General features: G+C 37.7%; 1 protein-coding gene across 2 annotated transcripts; it reads left to right on the plus strand.

The window, feature by feature from the left end:
* Positions 1-122: 122 nt before the first annotated feature.
* LOC307035819 (tapasin-related protein-like) lies at positions 123-16032 on the plus strand. Of its 2 annotated transcripts, XR_013807222.1 has the most exons (9): positions 123-385; positions 1922-2098; positions 2169-2444; positions 5180-5509; positions 10383-10730; positions 12151-12228; positions 12486-12505; positions 13291-13394; positions 14695-16032. XR_013807222.1 is itself a non-coding variant. In XM_079675558.1 (8 exons), exons 1-8 carry the CDS (start codon positions 334-336, stop codon positions 13303-13305), a joined length of 1296 nt encoding a protein of 431 aa, XP_079531684.1. In that variant the 5' UTR covers positions 123-333; the 3' UTR covers positions 13306-14270. The 2 variants fall into 2 exon arrangements, 1 of the variants encoding a protein (XP_079531684.1); XM_079675558.1 differs by lacking the exon at positions 14695-16032 and having other exon boundaries at positions 13291-14270.
* Positions 16033-16035: the final 3 nt, after the last annotated feature.

The raw sequence follows: 16035 nt of genomic DNA on the forward strand, positions 1-16035 counted from the left end.
GGGACCCGCAGAGTTCAGACATCTTCACAGCGACATCGCAGGAGGAGGCCGGTACTGCAAGTGTGGCGCGGTGTAAAAACGAAACCTGATCAATAATAATAAGTCATAGCAGAATTAGCTGTAATATGGACGTTAGCGATTTATGTGTGTCTTCAACATAAATGCACCCACTTAAACATCAGAAAATGTCTTCTCAGTGACATTCAATCACGTGACGTCTAAGAGGCAGGCAAAACAAGAAATATTCCCAGTGAAATGAAAGTGAAAGTCAATTTTCAACCGTAGAGAAGTCGTTGTTGGGCTCGAGCAGCAAGTATATAGTTCTACCAATAGATGATCATGTATTTCATCTTAAAAATACTTAGTTTCTTGTATCTTGGTGCAGGTAAGTTATTTTCTTTAGCTTTTGTACATATTTTGGCTTGTGAATTAGCCCATAAATCATCAATGAAGTTACTACTCCTAAGTACTGCACTGTAGCCTACTATTGTATTTGACTATATTACACAATACTATATATATAATACTATCAGTAAACTAAACTGTGCTATACACTCTTCTACTCTACTATACTCTCCTATGATGTACTCTACAACAAGTATATTTGGACTTCTGGATAAATCTGACTTTTTCACTGCCTAAAAAACGAGTATAGCTTTAAAAGCGTTCTTCTGTTGAACTCTGTTGTTGCGAATTGTTGTAAATAAATTCTGCTAAGGTTAAACCTAATTTCAAGCTTTCAATATTGAACTTTAGTTTGGATGCTTTGGACTGCAAAGACAAAAAATCCCTGGTTAAACCTGTTAACAGGCCGTTGTTTCAGGTGAGAGCAATTTGCATCCTGGGAGGTGGTGAGCACATTTCAGTTAAATGTAGAAAAATTACTCAGCTTGCATTTTAACTTCTAGATATATCTGACTTTTAGACCCCAGAAAAAAAAGAGTTGACGTATATCAAATTGTTTAGCCCAAGTGAATAATACTTTTTGTCTGTTCTGAATTTGTATCGTAATGGTTAATTGCACAAATTGTACTTTTTTGCACTCTACTGTTCAACACTGTACTATACTTAAATGTGTTATACTACTGTGCTACACTATACTACTCTTCATTATAGTTTATTATTTTGTATAATGTACTATAATTAAATAATGTGTATACGATTTTAAACACTAACTAAAGTGTACTGTAATATTCTATGCAAAAGGCACCATTTTCAGAATCCTATATTATACTACGCTGTATTTAACTTTGTTATTCTGCAATATAGGCCTACTACTCAAAATTCTGGAAAGGAATCTGTAGCCTACCCTATTCTAAAGATCACAATAAAACATATTTTTGGATTACCTTAATATCTAATGCAATGCAAATAAAGATGAGAAAAGAAAAAAAATGTATTATGTAAGACAACAGAACAATGTCAACTTAAAAAGGAAGAAACCAAGATACTTTGTTTACATTTTTTTCCCTCTGCACAGCGATTCTTTAAAGCTTTCCTCCAACAAATTCAGGCTATAGACAAACAATCAAACACATGAACACATACTACAGTTTAAAAGGCATAAATAAAAACCTTAGCAAATAGGAAATGCTTTGTTTTTGTTTAATACAATAGGCTCTATCGAGACGTGTGCCTCTTGGTGTTGTTCTCGTGAAGTCTAAAAAATGAGATGTTGTTTCTTCATTTAAAAAATGTATTGTAACCTTGTAGTCTTGCTAATAATCCCCAATTGTTTTAAATGTAACAGTAATCTGATTACGTCTTTTACTTATGTAACTTTAAGGGAATAGTGACCTTTTTTCGTTTCCTGATTCATAAATCCTGTTACATGAACTTCCTTACTCCCCAAGCCTTATACCACTACATTATACTGTATTATATCTTTGTAAACTACACTGACTCCCTCTGTGTCTCTCAGGTGTGCAGTGTGTCCATCAGGTGTCATGGCTGCCCTGTCAGTTCACTGATGAACATGTGTTTAAGAATGAAGAGGGTCACACGGAGACTCAGCTCATCCACAGAGAGGCCCTGCTGCAGTTTGGTCAAATAGGAGATGCTGCTGTTAATCCACATGGAATCACTTTCCTGATTACTGGTAAGACCTTTAGCCTATTGAGTTACAGACTCAAATCTATTGTTTTCTAATGTAATCTTTTGTGTTGTAGTCTCTAAATTGGACCTGCGGCGATACTTGGAGGGAGTGGAGGCGGAGCAGTTGGAGTGTGAGCTGCGTAGGTACAGCACAGCGGGCATCCATGTTCGCTGGCCGGCGCTGGGGGCCCGGGAGTACAACCACTGGTTCACCTTCACCCTGAAACACATCAACGGCCTATTCAGAATCACAGGCTTCCTCAGACACCCATCGGACACAGCAGCCCCGGGACAGCAGGACTACAACAGCTGGACTCCCATCGGGGACAGAGAGATGCTCGTCACAACAAGTAACACTCAACACATGTCTTTCTATTCAATAATTTTGGGATGCAAAATTGTATTAAAAATTCACAAGTGAAAGTTTTGGTACAACTTTATTCATCAAGGTCGTCATCATGGTAATGATGTTTATAGGACACTCTCATGGATCTTATGCAGTGGCGACTGGTCATTAGGGGCACATCCCCACCTAGTGTCAGCAGAAAGTATTACAAATAATGATTACAAAAAAATGCAAAAAATAAATAAAACAATATATAACATATATTTTAAGATCATGTTTAATCATCTGATTCGTATGTACATTGCTGTTTTAGTCTGTGTTCTTCTAATTAGTGTCTACAGACTAGAGTGTGTGGCTATTGAGCTGTTTAGAGCCATGTGGGACAAAACCCGATCATGCCCCTCCCTCTCACAAAGTGATGGTGACTGTAAAAACTACACTGCGCATGCTCAGAGTATTTTCCTATTTAATGTTTGTGGCAAAAAAATAATGACCATAGGGGCACTGAGCTGCCATCCCCACCATACATCATCTCACATCATTCAGAGCTGATTGGCTGTAAGTACGTGTGCCGCGAAAAGTGCAGTGTGTGAAGAGGAGAGAGGTGCAGTGGCGCGTCCTAAAACCCAGAAGTAAGCTGCACATGGGTTCCCTCCACAAAAAAGCAATGAGATTTCTCCATAGGATTTTAGAAAATAGCTCAAAATAAGATCTGTGGGAAACGTACCTGTTAGATAAATGCACGTTTTGTTCAGCCGGATAATATCCACATGTCTACCCTACTTTTAAATCTATCGATTAGATTTATGATAGACTTTTGAAACAAGAAGATAAGGAGGACTTTTACAAAAAAGTAATAGAGATTTTTGTCCAGAAGGATAGGCAAATGGACTTTATCTTCAAGTCAAGGTAAGACCACAATTTTATTGAAAATGGGATCTTACTAAGAGAGAACAATTAAATATTTAAATGATAAAATACAATTTTTTGGGTATCCTTTTGTTGAACTGTCTGTTTAAAATTAATCAAAGCATCAGACTAAAAAAGCTTTTGAAAATAATATCATATTTTGATTTAGGTCAAAATATAATATTTGTAAACCTGAAGAGTCAGAGCCAGTGCCAGCCATGAACCTCACTGCAGAAGCTTATAGACATCTAAGTTTTTTGTGCCCCACCACTTTTGTACATATAAAAACGCCACTGATCTTATGAGATCTGCTCGAAACGTCATGTTAGCAACCACTCAAAAGTTTTCACACAGTTAAAGAAAAACTTTACCGCAACATTTATATTGGCTAGCACTCACACATTGTACGTGATAAGCTAAGGCAAGGGACCTCTTTAACCCTCCGATTGTCTTCGCTTCCCCCCCTTTACTTTGGGTTAATTACATTAACACAAAAACCATTCATCATCACCAAATTTCATTTAATATCCTTTCAAACTGTAAATATTGTATCAGACTACTGGTATGAAAAACTGCAGTAAATATACAAAGAATAGAACATGTATTGCGTGAGCCAGGTGTGATCCATGTGGGGGGATGGGCACATAAGAGCGGGAAATGTTTCAAATTGTTGTGTGTGTTTGTGAGTGCCTGCCATGTGTGATTCACATGGGGGGATTGGGCACATAAGGGGGGGGGGGGCACATCTTGTCTGTGTGTGCGCTTTGTGTGTGTGCGCTTTGTGTGTGTGTGTGTGTGTGTGTGTGTGTGTGTGTGTGTGCGTGCGTGCGTGCGTGCGTGCGTGCGTGTGTGCGTGTGCGTGTGCGTGTGTTTTATCTGATCCGGATGGTTACTAATTCCTTTTCTTTATGGCGGTCATTTTTGAGCGGGAACACCATGGGTGTTACAAAGTTGACTAAATCATCCAAAATTCAATGAAAGTGGTGATCAGCAATTGTATATGTTCAAATGTCTTCTGTGAAGGATATCATAAAGCCTTAATGCAATCAAACGTAAAACAAAAAAGTTATGATTGATGAAATTTGTAAATCGGTCAGATTTGATCCTCAGACAACAGGAGGGTTAAGCGGTTGACCAATCGCAACAGAGCATGCAAGCTAACCAATCAGAGGATGCTGGGCTCTGGTTTCAGACAGAGGGTGAAAAAAGGTGTTGCAGCACAGGCAGAATGAGAAAAATCAAGAGCTTTCTGAACATTAAAGCATGTAAACATGTCAAAGTAGAGGCACAAAACACAGATATGAATTATTATTGTTACCTTCAAATCCTGAGGGAAATGTTGTTCTTATTGCAAGTCTTCGCTGTAAAAGACAATCCACAATCAGAGAAAAAGTCCTGTGAGTGGAAGTGAATGGGGGCCGAAATTAACAAAATCATAATTACTCTGAAACACTCTTGCAGTGAACTCCAAGATCAGTACTGTTGTGTTTTGAATAGCAAGGTTTCAGTGAAAACGCATGTGTTTGGGTAGTAGCCTACTGAGCATATGAGACTGTGATGATACTGCATGAGTTTCTGACGGTTTGTAAATGGATGGTTTGATAACGTTTTGTTGCTGTGAAACGTTGACCCCATTTACTCAAAATCATAAAAAATTGTCTTTGTTTTTCGATTATTTCGTCACCTTTAAGATATGCAAGAAATAAGACTTTTAACTTCTAATTTAACGTCAGTTCAATTCCATGTTGAAATGTAATGCTGGCCAGTTTTCATGCTTAAGAACTAAGTGTGTCTCTGTGTGCCTGTGTCTTGTCTCTTCCGTGTCCATAGCTGCCATGGTAATGAAAACACTAACTCCATCAGTGAGAGCAAGCCTGGGCTCCAAACAGAAGCTCCACTGCCAGTTTGCTGTCGACCACCATGGACCAAACTTCGATGTGGAGTGGCTCCTGCAGCAGCGTGGAGAGAGAACCAGCCTCTTCAGTCACAGCAGCCGCTTAGCACAGAGCAAGGGGTCCGGGGTCCTACATAGGAGCCTGGCAGACGGGGACGCTTCCTATACCCTACCCTTCACCAAGTTGAGCAGTGAAGGGACGTACATCTGTTCAGTGTCCGTGCTTCTACTGTTCGTCAGTATGGATATTGTTCTGCAAATCGAAGGTAAGGAAGAGTCAAAGAGAGGATCAGACCAGACTGCCATTTCTGGGCTATTAATAATGTGAGTTATAAAATGAAGGTCTGTTTTTCTGTATGACAAAAAAGGATAAATGTGAAGAATCTTTCATAGTTAAAGAGTATCTATTTCACAAATAAGAAAACTTGCAACTTGCCAGCATTCTTTTAAAATTGATTCCAATGATGATTCAATGATTCCAATCCATGTCGTTGGTAGCGGCCACCAAGTGCTTCACTTTTTTTGTGTGATTTATTCTCTCGAAGTCAACGTTTTTATTGTGTTACTTTGTAGTTAGAAACATCACATAAGGTAGACCCTCCAGAAAAACGAGATTCTGCGATCGCAGAATTTACCGCATAATCGGCAAAATGGCGCAGATTTTTAAAAGGCCGCATATTTATCAAAAGGCTGCATAATCCCCGCATTTTTCCACACAAAGTTGAGAAGAAAAAAAAGTTAACTCGTCTTGACGTGACGTCATCAGCTCGCGCATCACAGAATGTAAACAACACTGTATAGAGTGAACGTGTGGAGCTCACACGATATAGAAAACACCAAGATGAAAAAATCTAATCCATTTACCGACGAACATTTCTACTAAAGACCGGGCAAAAAGTGGGGGGAAACTATTCTGCACCCCGTGCAACTGTGTGTTGGAGCATAAGAGAAAATTGACGCTGGCGACCCACTTTGATTCATTCAAACATTCGAAAATGCTTTCTGCTGCTGCGGACAAGAAAGCCAATCAACTCACGTTCACCGAGGCATCAACCTCCAAAACCCTTTCGAGGGCTACAAGAAACGAAGTGAGTAGCCTACAAGATTGAAGCTGGTCAGATAACGAACGAGTAAATGAAAACAGAATGAGGCGGAGAAGTGTGTGTGTGTGTGTGTGTGTGTGGGGGGGGGGTGTGTGTGAGATTAAAATAGCCCAATTGCTTTTACAATAAATAAACATTGAATGTGTTTAATTGAATAGTAAAGGGGTTCAACGTTAGTGGCAGGTTGTGTGTGAGAGAGAAGAAATACGACAGCCCAATATTTAAAAAAATTGTTATTCTTTTCCCCCGCATATTTAGCATATTTCGCAACTTTCCGCATATTTCGCAACTTCCCGCAATTTCACCGCATAAAATCACATAAAAACTCTGCATGTTTTATCGCATATTCAAGGATTTTTGCCTGCGTTTTTCTGGAGGGTCTGATAAGGCTAGCTTGCAATATTTTCCAGTTATGTTCTAAAACATAAAATACTTCAGAAAATAAAATACTCAACTCATGAATATTGAAAGCTATGTGTCTTGAAAACGGCGGTTGCTAATCAGTGACTAAAAGAGACTACTAAACATCATCACGCTGACCCGAGTCCTCCTTTAGCTTAGCGGTGGTGATGTGCAGCCATGCGACCCTGATGTACACTAGTTTGTGAATAGCCAACCCAGTCTCACGGCATTTCGTGTTATAGTCATGACATTTAATCTATTGATTCGTGTTCACCAACACGATTTCCCCCTTTTTTTTCGTGTCACACAGAACGATTTTAAGCAATGTATTTCTATTGTTAGTGTGTTTCGTGCCTGCAGCACGTCTTTTTGTCCGTTCGGGTCTTGGAAGACCGGAAGCTGTGTGGTTCATAAAAACAGGTTCTTACTCAATATCAAGCTACGATTATTGTTTTTATTTTAAATCGTATAATGTTGGACTTTTTTTGTCGTCTGTGAGGAAAAGAAATGGGGCTCAGAGCCTCAGAATACTGAAATCTGTATTTTTATTAATATATTTTTCCTTCTAATTTGTTATTATTTTCTAAATAACACACTGTTATTTACTCACCAATAACACCCAGTTATCCTTGTTTTTATTTATTTGTTTGATTCCATAATCTCTGGCTTTTTTGGCGTCCGTCAGGAACTGAATTTCAAAATAAAAATAACCGGAAACAGCGAGCATCATTGCGATACGCAGCCACTGAACTGATTACCCAAGATCCTCAGCTATGGTTTAAGCTCGCTGATTGGATGTTTTAGCCGCAATGCATGTAGGGATATGGTGTTAATGCGATATGAAATCCGAAAAACATTTCTGAGTTTAGGATGGCCGAAGACACTACACTACCCATAATCCCCAGCTATCGTTTAGGACTACTGTTCCCGTGATTAATCTTCAAGCTCTGGGATTGGATGTTGGAGTGGCAGTGCGCCAAGGTTACGCCGAGCGTTAAACGGCTGTGTGAAATGGAACGAAACCACGCCAGACTATCCAAAACTGGAATCTGGCTATTGTGTTTCGCAAAATGTTCTATGGGACGTCTCTACTGAACGTTTTCGTTTTTCCCACAATTAGAAGTTGCCAGTATTTAAACACATTGGTGTTATCAAATGTAAAACCTATAATTAATAAATGGGTTAAAATTGCTTTTGTTCATAATGCACAGCATTAATATATACCCACATGACAGCTCATTGTTACTTTGTAATTCTACTCCACTACAATTCAGAGGTTAACCTGGTATTTTTACTCCACTACATTTACTTTAGTTACTTTGCAGATTCTGATTAATGATGTGAAATATAAAAAAACCTTAAATCAGACTTTAGTCACACCTGAGTAAAATTCAGGAAAGGTGATTGTCAAGTGCCAACAATCAGGAGAGATATTTGATAGTTGGTGCTTGAGAGGACTAAACATTTATCTGCGAATGACATGAATGGAAACGAGTAATAAAGTACATTCATTATTCGTTATTCTCAACTAATAATTAATTAAAGACTGTATATAATGGCTATTTTCTAAGGTTTATTGACATATCATATACACAACTATGGTGTAGTTATGCAATGAATGAAAAACTTGGGTCGCAGCTGAGGTTCCTCAACAGTGCATTACAAGACATCTATCAATATGTGTGTATACCTCCGCCATTAAACTGTCATATTCTGCAAATTTCTTATACTATCTACATACATAAGAGTATAATTAATGTGTATAATATCAGTTAAAATAAGTGCTTCAACATAGTTAACATTGCAGGAAAGCAATATATTAGGCGTTAAGTACTTTGTCAGGCTTAATATTTATCTGTAGATACCCCCAAAGCTTTTTTCTTATTTAAAAGAAGACCTTAATCTAAAGTATTATTTAATGTGTTAATAAAGCTTAATTCGTTTTTCTGTTTTGCACATCCTCATATTAATATCTTTGTACATCGTGCACTAAACTGTTTTATTGTAGAAATCACTTACAGTATCTTCTTGATTTTTTATATTCTATATTTCTATCATTGACCTTCTACTTTCCCCCTATGAAAGTATGTACTCTTAATATTTTTTTCATCAAATATAACACATAAAAACAATAATTCAATAATGTGCTTTAACCACTAGGCGGTGCACACAACACACAGCCATAATAACTTTGAATTATTAGTGTAGGACACTTATGTATGTACAACATCTGAAGATGTGTAGTTTTATTCATGTTTTCACATAATGTTATAGCATATTGCTATACTATTTCAGACTCAGTATTTACATTCTTATATTCAAAGAAAATCAGTAATATCTTTAAAAACTACAAGTCCTTTTATATCAGCTGTGCACCGTTTTGGTGTAAATATAAGCTATCTATGAATTAGATCAAATGTAAAAGTCAGCCGAATTAGTGTTGATACTGCAAGGAGACGTATTGTGTGAAGAGAAATTGAAGATGTTGTTTAATTGTTGATATATTTATGATCCACGTCAAGTATTCAGTTTCGGTGGCAGTTGATCAAGTTTGTCTAGAAGTCTTCTCATCAGGGCTCTATAAATAAAGAACTACGTCAGATCTGTAATATGTAATGCAACTGAACCGTGTATTACAATGCCGTTATGTGATGACTTTCAAAGAGACAAGCAAGAACACTCTGTATTATTTTCTTTAAAAAAACAAGTTTTTCGGATTTCATATTGCATTAACACCATATTCCTACATGCATTGCGGCTAAAACATCCAATCAGCGAGCTTAAACCATAGCTGAGGATCCTGGGTAATCAGTTCAGTGACAGCTGTCTATCGCAATGATGCTCGAAATGTCCTACGTCTGTTTCCGGTTATTTTTATTTTGAAATTCAGTTCCTGACAGACACCAAAAAAGCCAGAGATTATGGAATCAAACAAATAAATAAAAACAAGGATAATTGTGTGTTATTGGTGAGTAAATAACTGTGTGTTATTTAGAAAATAATAACAAATTAGAAGGAAGGGTCTGAGCCCCATTTCTTTTCTTCACAGACGACAAAAAAAGTCTGACATCATGCGATTTAAAATAAAAACAATAATCGTGGCTTGATATTGAGTAAGAACATGTTTTTATAAACCCCACAGCTTCCGGTCTTCCAAGACCCGAATGGACAAAAAGACGTGCTGCAGGCACGAAACATACTACCAATAGAAATACATTGCTTTTAAAATAAATCTTTCTGCGTGACACAAAAAAAAGGGGAAAATCATGTTGGTGAACACGAATCAATAGATGGCGATTGCTTTATGCTTCAAAAATCACAAAGTGGTGTTAATATATGGAGATTATTCTGCTAAACAAAATGTATTAACTATCATAAACGTGCATTAGCCTCAGATCTTATTTTATGCAATACACCAAAATCCAATAGGGATATCCCATTGCTTTTTGTCAAAGGAGCCCTTGTGATACTAACCGTCGAGTAGGCCTATAAAATCACGTCATCCCTGCACCACTCTATTGAAGTAACTGTATCACCTAAAACATACTTGCTTTTGCACACCAGTTTGGCAGCTGGAGTCAAACTCATAATGGAACGCTTTTGCTGAAATGATCTGACTTTATTCTCTCCTCAGAGGCTCCCAAGGTCTCCCTCAACGTTGGACCCACTCTGACGCTGGTGGAGGGCGGGGAGCAGAGGGTGACATGTGAGGCAGACAGTTACTACCCTCTGGATGTGGAGATCGGGTGGTACATGCAGGACCCGGCGGTGGCGGGACAGAGAGTGGGCGCTCCTCTCCCAGAGAAGCTCCAGAACGTTCTGCTGTCCAGCCACAAACACAACAACGACAAGACGTACTCGCTGACGGCCTTCTTCTACCTGCAGGCTGCACTCAAGCACTCAGGAAGGGAGTTCACATGCAGAGTATCCCATAAGTCCCTGAGGGTGCCCATCAAAAAGAGCTTCACCCTGACTGTGGAGGGTGAGTGGAGGAGGGCTGGGTTAATAAGCTTATTAGGTTTATTTGTAATGTGATATTGATTATGAAATAAGACAATCCGGATAAAACGATTATTGTGCCACATTCTGTTTTAATCACACAATTTGTTGTTGTGTTATTAATCCAGTGCATCCAAAAAATTATGTATGTGTATATATGTATATGTATTTCAAGAAAATCCACATTATAGTCAATGAGCAATATGGTCAATTTTTTCAATGTGTCAATATTGACCAAAATAATATTTTGTTTGACTTTTGCCATAATGTAGCAGCCCTCGTTGGGTCATAACACACTAGCAACACCTATTACACTGCAGTTTTGTGAGCTACCACTGAATAGCAGCAGAGAAGCATATCTGACCCTAACGTCATGTTTATCAGAATCAGAATACCTTTATTCGTCCCACAAAGGGGAAATGTACAATTGTTACAACAAAAAGCCAAAGACAGTTTAATATTTCTTAAGAAGCATGCATAAAACATTTTTTTGAGGTTAAAAAAACTAGAAATTACACAATTTACAAAATACACATCCAGTACCAAGTACTGCATTCACACCGCAGTACTTTTCCCGCAAAGATTCATCAGAACTTAGTTCATGAGAACTAAAGAGTTCTCATGAACTAAGTACAGATCGCGTTCACACCGGAATAAGTCCCTGGGGGAGGATTAGGCAAATGAAGCCACTGATGTCACTTCTTCTCCTTTGCTTTGGGTTTACTGACAGGCCGCAAACAACTTCACGGCGTATACTGCCACCCGAAGTCCCCGGCCGGAAGTCCCCGCAGTTGGGGACTGGCTTCAGTAGAAGCCTTCCGAGTAAATCGCCAGAACGCCGACTCCTCCTCATCTCCACCGCTCCCATGTTTTATTTTCTGTTGCCATAAGTTAGTCTCTCTGCGTTATGCTAACGCTAATAATGCTAATGCGAGGATAATAAAATGGCTGCTTCACAAAACTTTTTGGGAGTTTTACGGGCTGTGGTTTGTAATCTGCCCAGGCAATCAGAAATAGGAACATTTTTCTCCAAAACTGGTTTAAAAGGTTCTCATGCACTAATTTTAGTGCCGGATTGTTTTGGTGTGAACGCAACATTTCGGAACTATATCTGAACTAAAGTGGGAAAAGTATGCGAACGTGAACGCGCCTAATAACAGTTTAGCGATATAGCAGCCAGGTGAAAGTATAAAAGGTGATAATATAAATTGCACAGCTTTTTACAGTAGATATACTGTATATATATTGCACATAGTAGTATTGGACAACAGGAGTGTTATATTCTTTGTTGTTATATGTGTGTGGGATCTACCAGGGGCCATGGTGGTTGTAAAGTCTGACAGCTTTAGACTGTATATAGACATTTATATAAAGGTCATGATGGTTTTCTATTCTCTACTCAGAGCCAACCGGCTGGATGCTTTACATTGTCATCTCGCTGCTGCTCACCCTGTGTGTGCTGCTGTGTTACCTGCACTTAGGTGAGTGTGGGGTCCCTCAGACAAAGTCATTGAAATTAGCTCCGCCTTACCTTTATTAGCGGCGAGGTGATAAGCACATAAACGCATCAATAAATGTATTCCATCAATGTGATATGTACTCTGAAAAGGACCATTCTGTATACCGTTGTACTTGCTTAAACATGAATGCAGGACGGGCTATTCATACTTCATGAAAATATGTTCTTTCCACCACTGTTGATATCTTCAAAAAGTATTATCCTTTGTTTTCTTCACAGCAAGAAGACGATCACGACAGGTAAGATGATCTTAAAACAACACTTTTTAAAATGTAAACGTTGCCATCAACCAATATTTCACGTGTGTTTGTGTGAAGGCCCGCTGCAACAATAGTAGGATTAGAACATCTATCTGGGGTAATAATAGTGTTTTACCTCATTTATATCTAATTTAGTCCCAACAGACTTATCCCACTTAAATACAATGGATATGATTTTATTTGATCGATTTACATTTTTAGCTTACAATTCTATTGTCTATCGCTGTATTTCTCAGCCTGAACTCAGCCTGAGCACACAAACAACCTCTCGCAGACCCCACGCAGCAACCAGGAAACGACACAAGTAATCCAGCTCACAATGTCCGCTCAAAGGGCGCAACAGCGAGCTCCGCAACGTCCCACCAACACGGCACCCAGACCCCAAGCAGCATTCTCATCTGTTTGTCATTACTGGTGTCATTTTCTGGTTGCTAACGCCATTGTAACACATAATCACTGATGTTCCGCTGTAACGGTGGTGATGGTGAGTGGGCGAGCTGACCAATAGGAACACAGTGGGCTCACTCTCTGAGAGAGTGAATACACATACTATACAGAGATGCTGTATGAGAAACCAATGTGATTTTGGAACATTGAACAATGTAAATCTATTCTAGTAGACCTCAACAATGGAATTATGATCAGTAGAAATGGCCATGTCATGGGACCTTTAAATATTTCCTGAAGTAATAAATCATGAGAGAAGTAAGATTATTTTCCTATAGACTTTTTCACAATCTGACTATTTTTCTTTGTGTGTGTAGAACCGACTATACTGAGCAGCAGCCTTGGAAGAGTGAGAAGATTGAGCGGTAAAGGCGAACTGTCCCCCTACCTCGTCAGTTTGTTTCAGAGACTCATCTGATTGGTGTGTGTGTGTTTATTTTAAGATGAATGTTTGTATTGATGTTGCATTGATTTAGCTAATGCTAATAAATAAATGTAATTGCATTATCAAACTCGAAAATGCAACAGTTTACAGGTTCATGCATAGTAGTTAACCCTTAGATGCATAAGTGGGTCTTTTTTGTCCCGGTGAGGTGGTTTTCTTAGAGTATCTTTGTAATTACATTTTTTTATCAATTCATATTCCAACTATTCCTCCAAAAACATATTTTGGATATCATGCCATTCAAATTTACATTTTAAGAAATTGTAGTTTTCGTATTACTACCCCAAGCTTCCATAAGTGGGTCTTTTTTGACCCGGCGAGGTGATATTCTTGAAGTATCTTTGTAATTACCTTTTTTTATCATTTCATATTCCAGCTATTCCTCAAAAAACATGTTTTGGATACCATGCCATTCAAATTTTAAATTTAAATGTTATGAAATTGTAGTTTTTGTATTACTACCCCAAGCTTCCATAAGTGGGTCAAAAATGACCCGCTTGCATTTTCTATGGAATTATGTTTTTTTTCAAAATGTATTTTTTTTTTATAAAGAGTTACAAATTAAATATAAAATATTTCTAGTGTGAACCAACATATAATACTAAATATTATACAAGTGATTTTTCTTAACCAAAATGACAAAAACGGCATAAAAACACGTATTATTCTAATACAGGTCCTTTTTTACCCACTTATGGAAGAGTGTAAGGTCCAGTCACTCGTGCATCCAAGGGTTAAATAGAGCAAAGCTTTTTGATGCACATGCAACGTTCTGTACACAGCAAACCTCGATGTAAATAAAACATGATTTGAAGACTTAAATAATAAATAAAGAAACTCTGAGAAGGTAAATATGTTCATCACATTTGTTAGACTTCAGCGACACACTTATTGAGAAAAACTGAATCTAACTATATTTGGGCACATAGGACTACAGTGTTTTATCTATATTGTTCATATTATTTTATTGAAAATAAGTGTGTGCTCAAAGACAAAACAAAGAAGAAAATCTCTGTTACCTCAGAAACAACAAGGAGCCCTATAAAGTAACATGTATCCACTGTGTGAACAAGATGAATATCAAAGATATGCACAGTGTAAATACAATATTTCATATTGAAGACATTTAATGGTACTCTGGCGACGAAGGTACGTTTTAACAACCTGTTTTTTTTGTATAATTGAAAAAGACAAAAGTTTTTTTGTTTTTTAATTTTTCCCCAATTTAGTTCTTACTGTTAAAACTAGTATACCACTCAATGTTTCGTTTCCATAGGTGGGTGCGTCTCCAGGGCACCCTTGCTTCTGATTGGCTAGTTTGCCCCATGTGTGCGCTGTACTTAGGTAGGTTCATCATCTTTGCTAACACACTTCTGGACGAAGGTACGTTTTAACTGTTTGTTTTTTCGTTCTAATTGAAACAACAACAAAAAAGCAGAAACGGGTCTTTTTTTTGTTTTTCAATTTTGCCCCAAAATGAAAAAACGGAAATTCAGCTCGTTTTTTCGTTTTTCTGTTCTTACTGTTAAAACAAGTATACCACTCAATGTTTCGTTTCCATAAGTGGGTGTGTCTCCAGCCCCTCCTTGCTTCTGATTGGCTAGGGTGCCCTATGCTTGCGTTGTACTCTTCAAAATAAAGGTTCTACGTCTTTGCCTTTAGACTGCGTTACAAATATACGTATATTATTATATTCATACATACAAATACAAGTCTGTCCGTATGTCTGTCTTTCTATGTATATGTCTGTCTCGATGTCTTTCTATCTCGATGTCTGTCTGTCTGTCTTTCTGTAACTATATTTTAGAGTTTAAAGCGTAGCCACTTTTACTCCACTACATGTATTTAAAACCTTTAGTAACTTTACAGATTTTGATTAATTAAGTGAATTATAATCAAGTGTTAAATCAGACTTTAGTTCCACCTGGAGTAAATTCACAAGCTACCCTGCAGTATACAAAGTCATTCAAACTAGCTGAACATTTTGAATGCAGGACTTTTACTGTAACAGAGTATTCCTACACTCTGGTACTTCTACTTTTACTCAAGTACAAGATCTGAGTACTTTACTTTTACTCAAGTACAAGATCTGAGTACTTCTACTTTTACTCAAGTACAAGACCTGAGTACTTCTACTTTCACTCAAGTACAACATCTGAGTACTTCTACTTTTACTCAAGTACAAGATCTGAGTACTTCTACTTTTACTGAAGTACAAGATCTGAGTACTTCTACTTTTACTCAAGTACAAGATCTGAGTACTTCTACTTTTACTCAAGTACAATATCTGATTACTTCTACTCAAGTACAAGACCTGAGTACTTCTACTTTTACTCAAGTACAAGATCTGAGTACTTCTACTTTTACTCAAGTACAAGATCTGAGTACTTCTACTTTTACTGAAGTACAAGATCTGAGTACTTCTACTTTTACTCAAGTACAAGATCTCAGTACTTCTACTTTTACTCAAGTACAAGATCTGAGTACTTCTAATTTTACTCTAGTACAAGATCTGAGTACTTCTACTTTTACTCAAGTACAAGACCTGAGTACTTCTACTTTTACTCAAGTACAAGACCTGAGTACTTCGACAACCTCTGATTAATGGTTGATTTCC

Source organism: Notothenia rossii (genome assembly GCF_949606895.1).
Source record: "Notothenia rossii genome assembly, chromosome: 4".
Classification (NCBI taxonomy): domain Eukaryota; kingdom Metazoa; phylum Chordata; class Actinopteri; order Perciformes; family Nototheniidae; genus Notothenia; species Notothenia rossii.

Bases quoted from the DNA above. Each gene is read 5' to 3' on its own strand.
- LOC307035819 (XM_079675558.1), top strand. From the start codon at position 334: ATGATCATGTATTTCATCTTAAAAATACTTAGTTTCTTGTATCTTGGT. The intron at 2,445-5,179 runs GTAACACTCAAC...CCGTGTCCATAG, and splicing joins AGAGATGCTCGTCACAACAA to CTGCCATGGTAATGAAAACA. The intron at 5,510-10,382 runs GTAAGGAAGAGT...TTCTCTCCTCAG, and splicing joins TATTGTTCTGCAAATCGAAG to AGGCTCCCAAGGTCTCCCTC.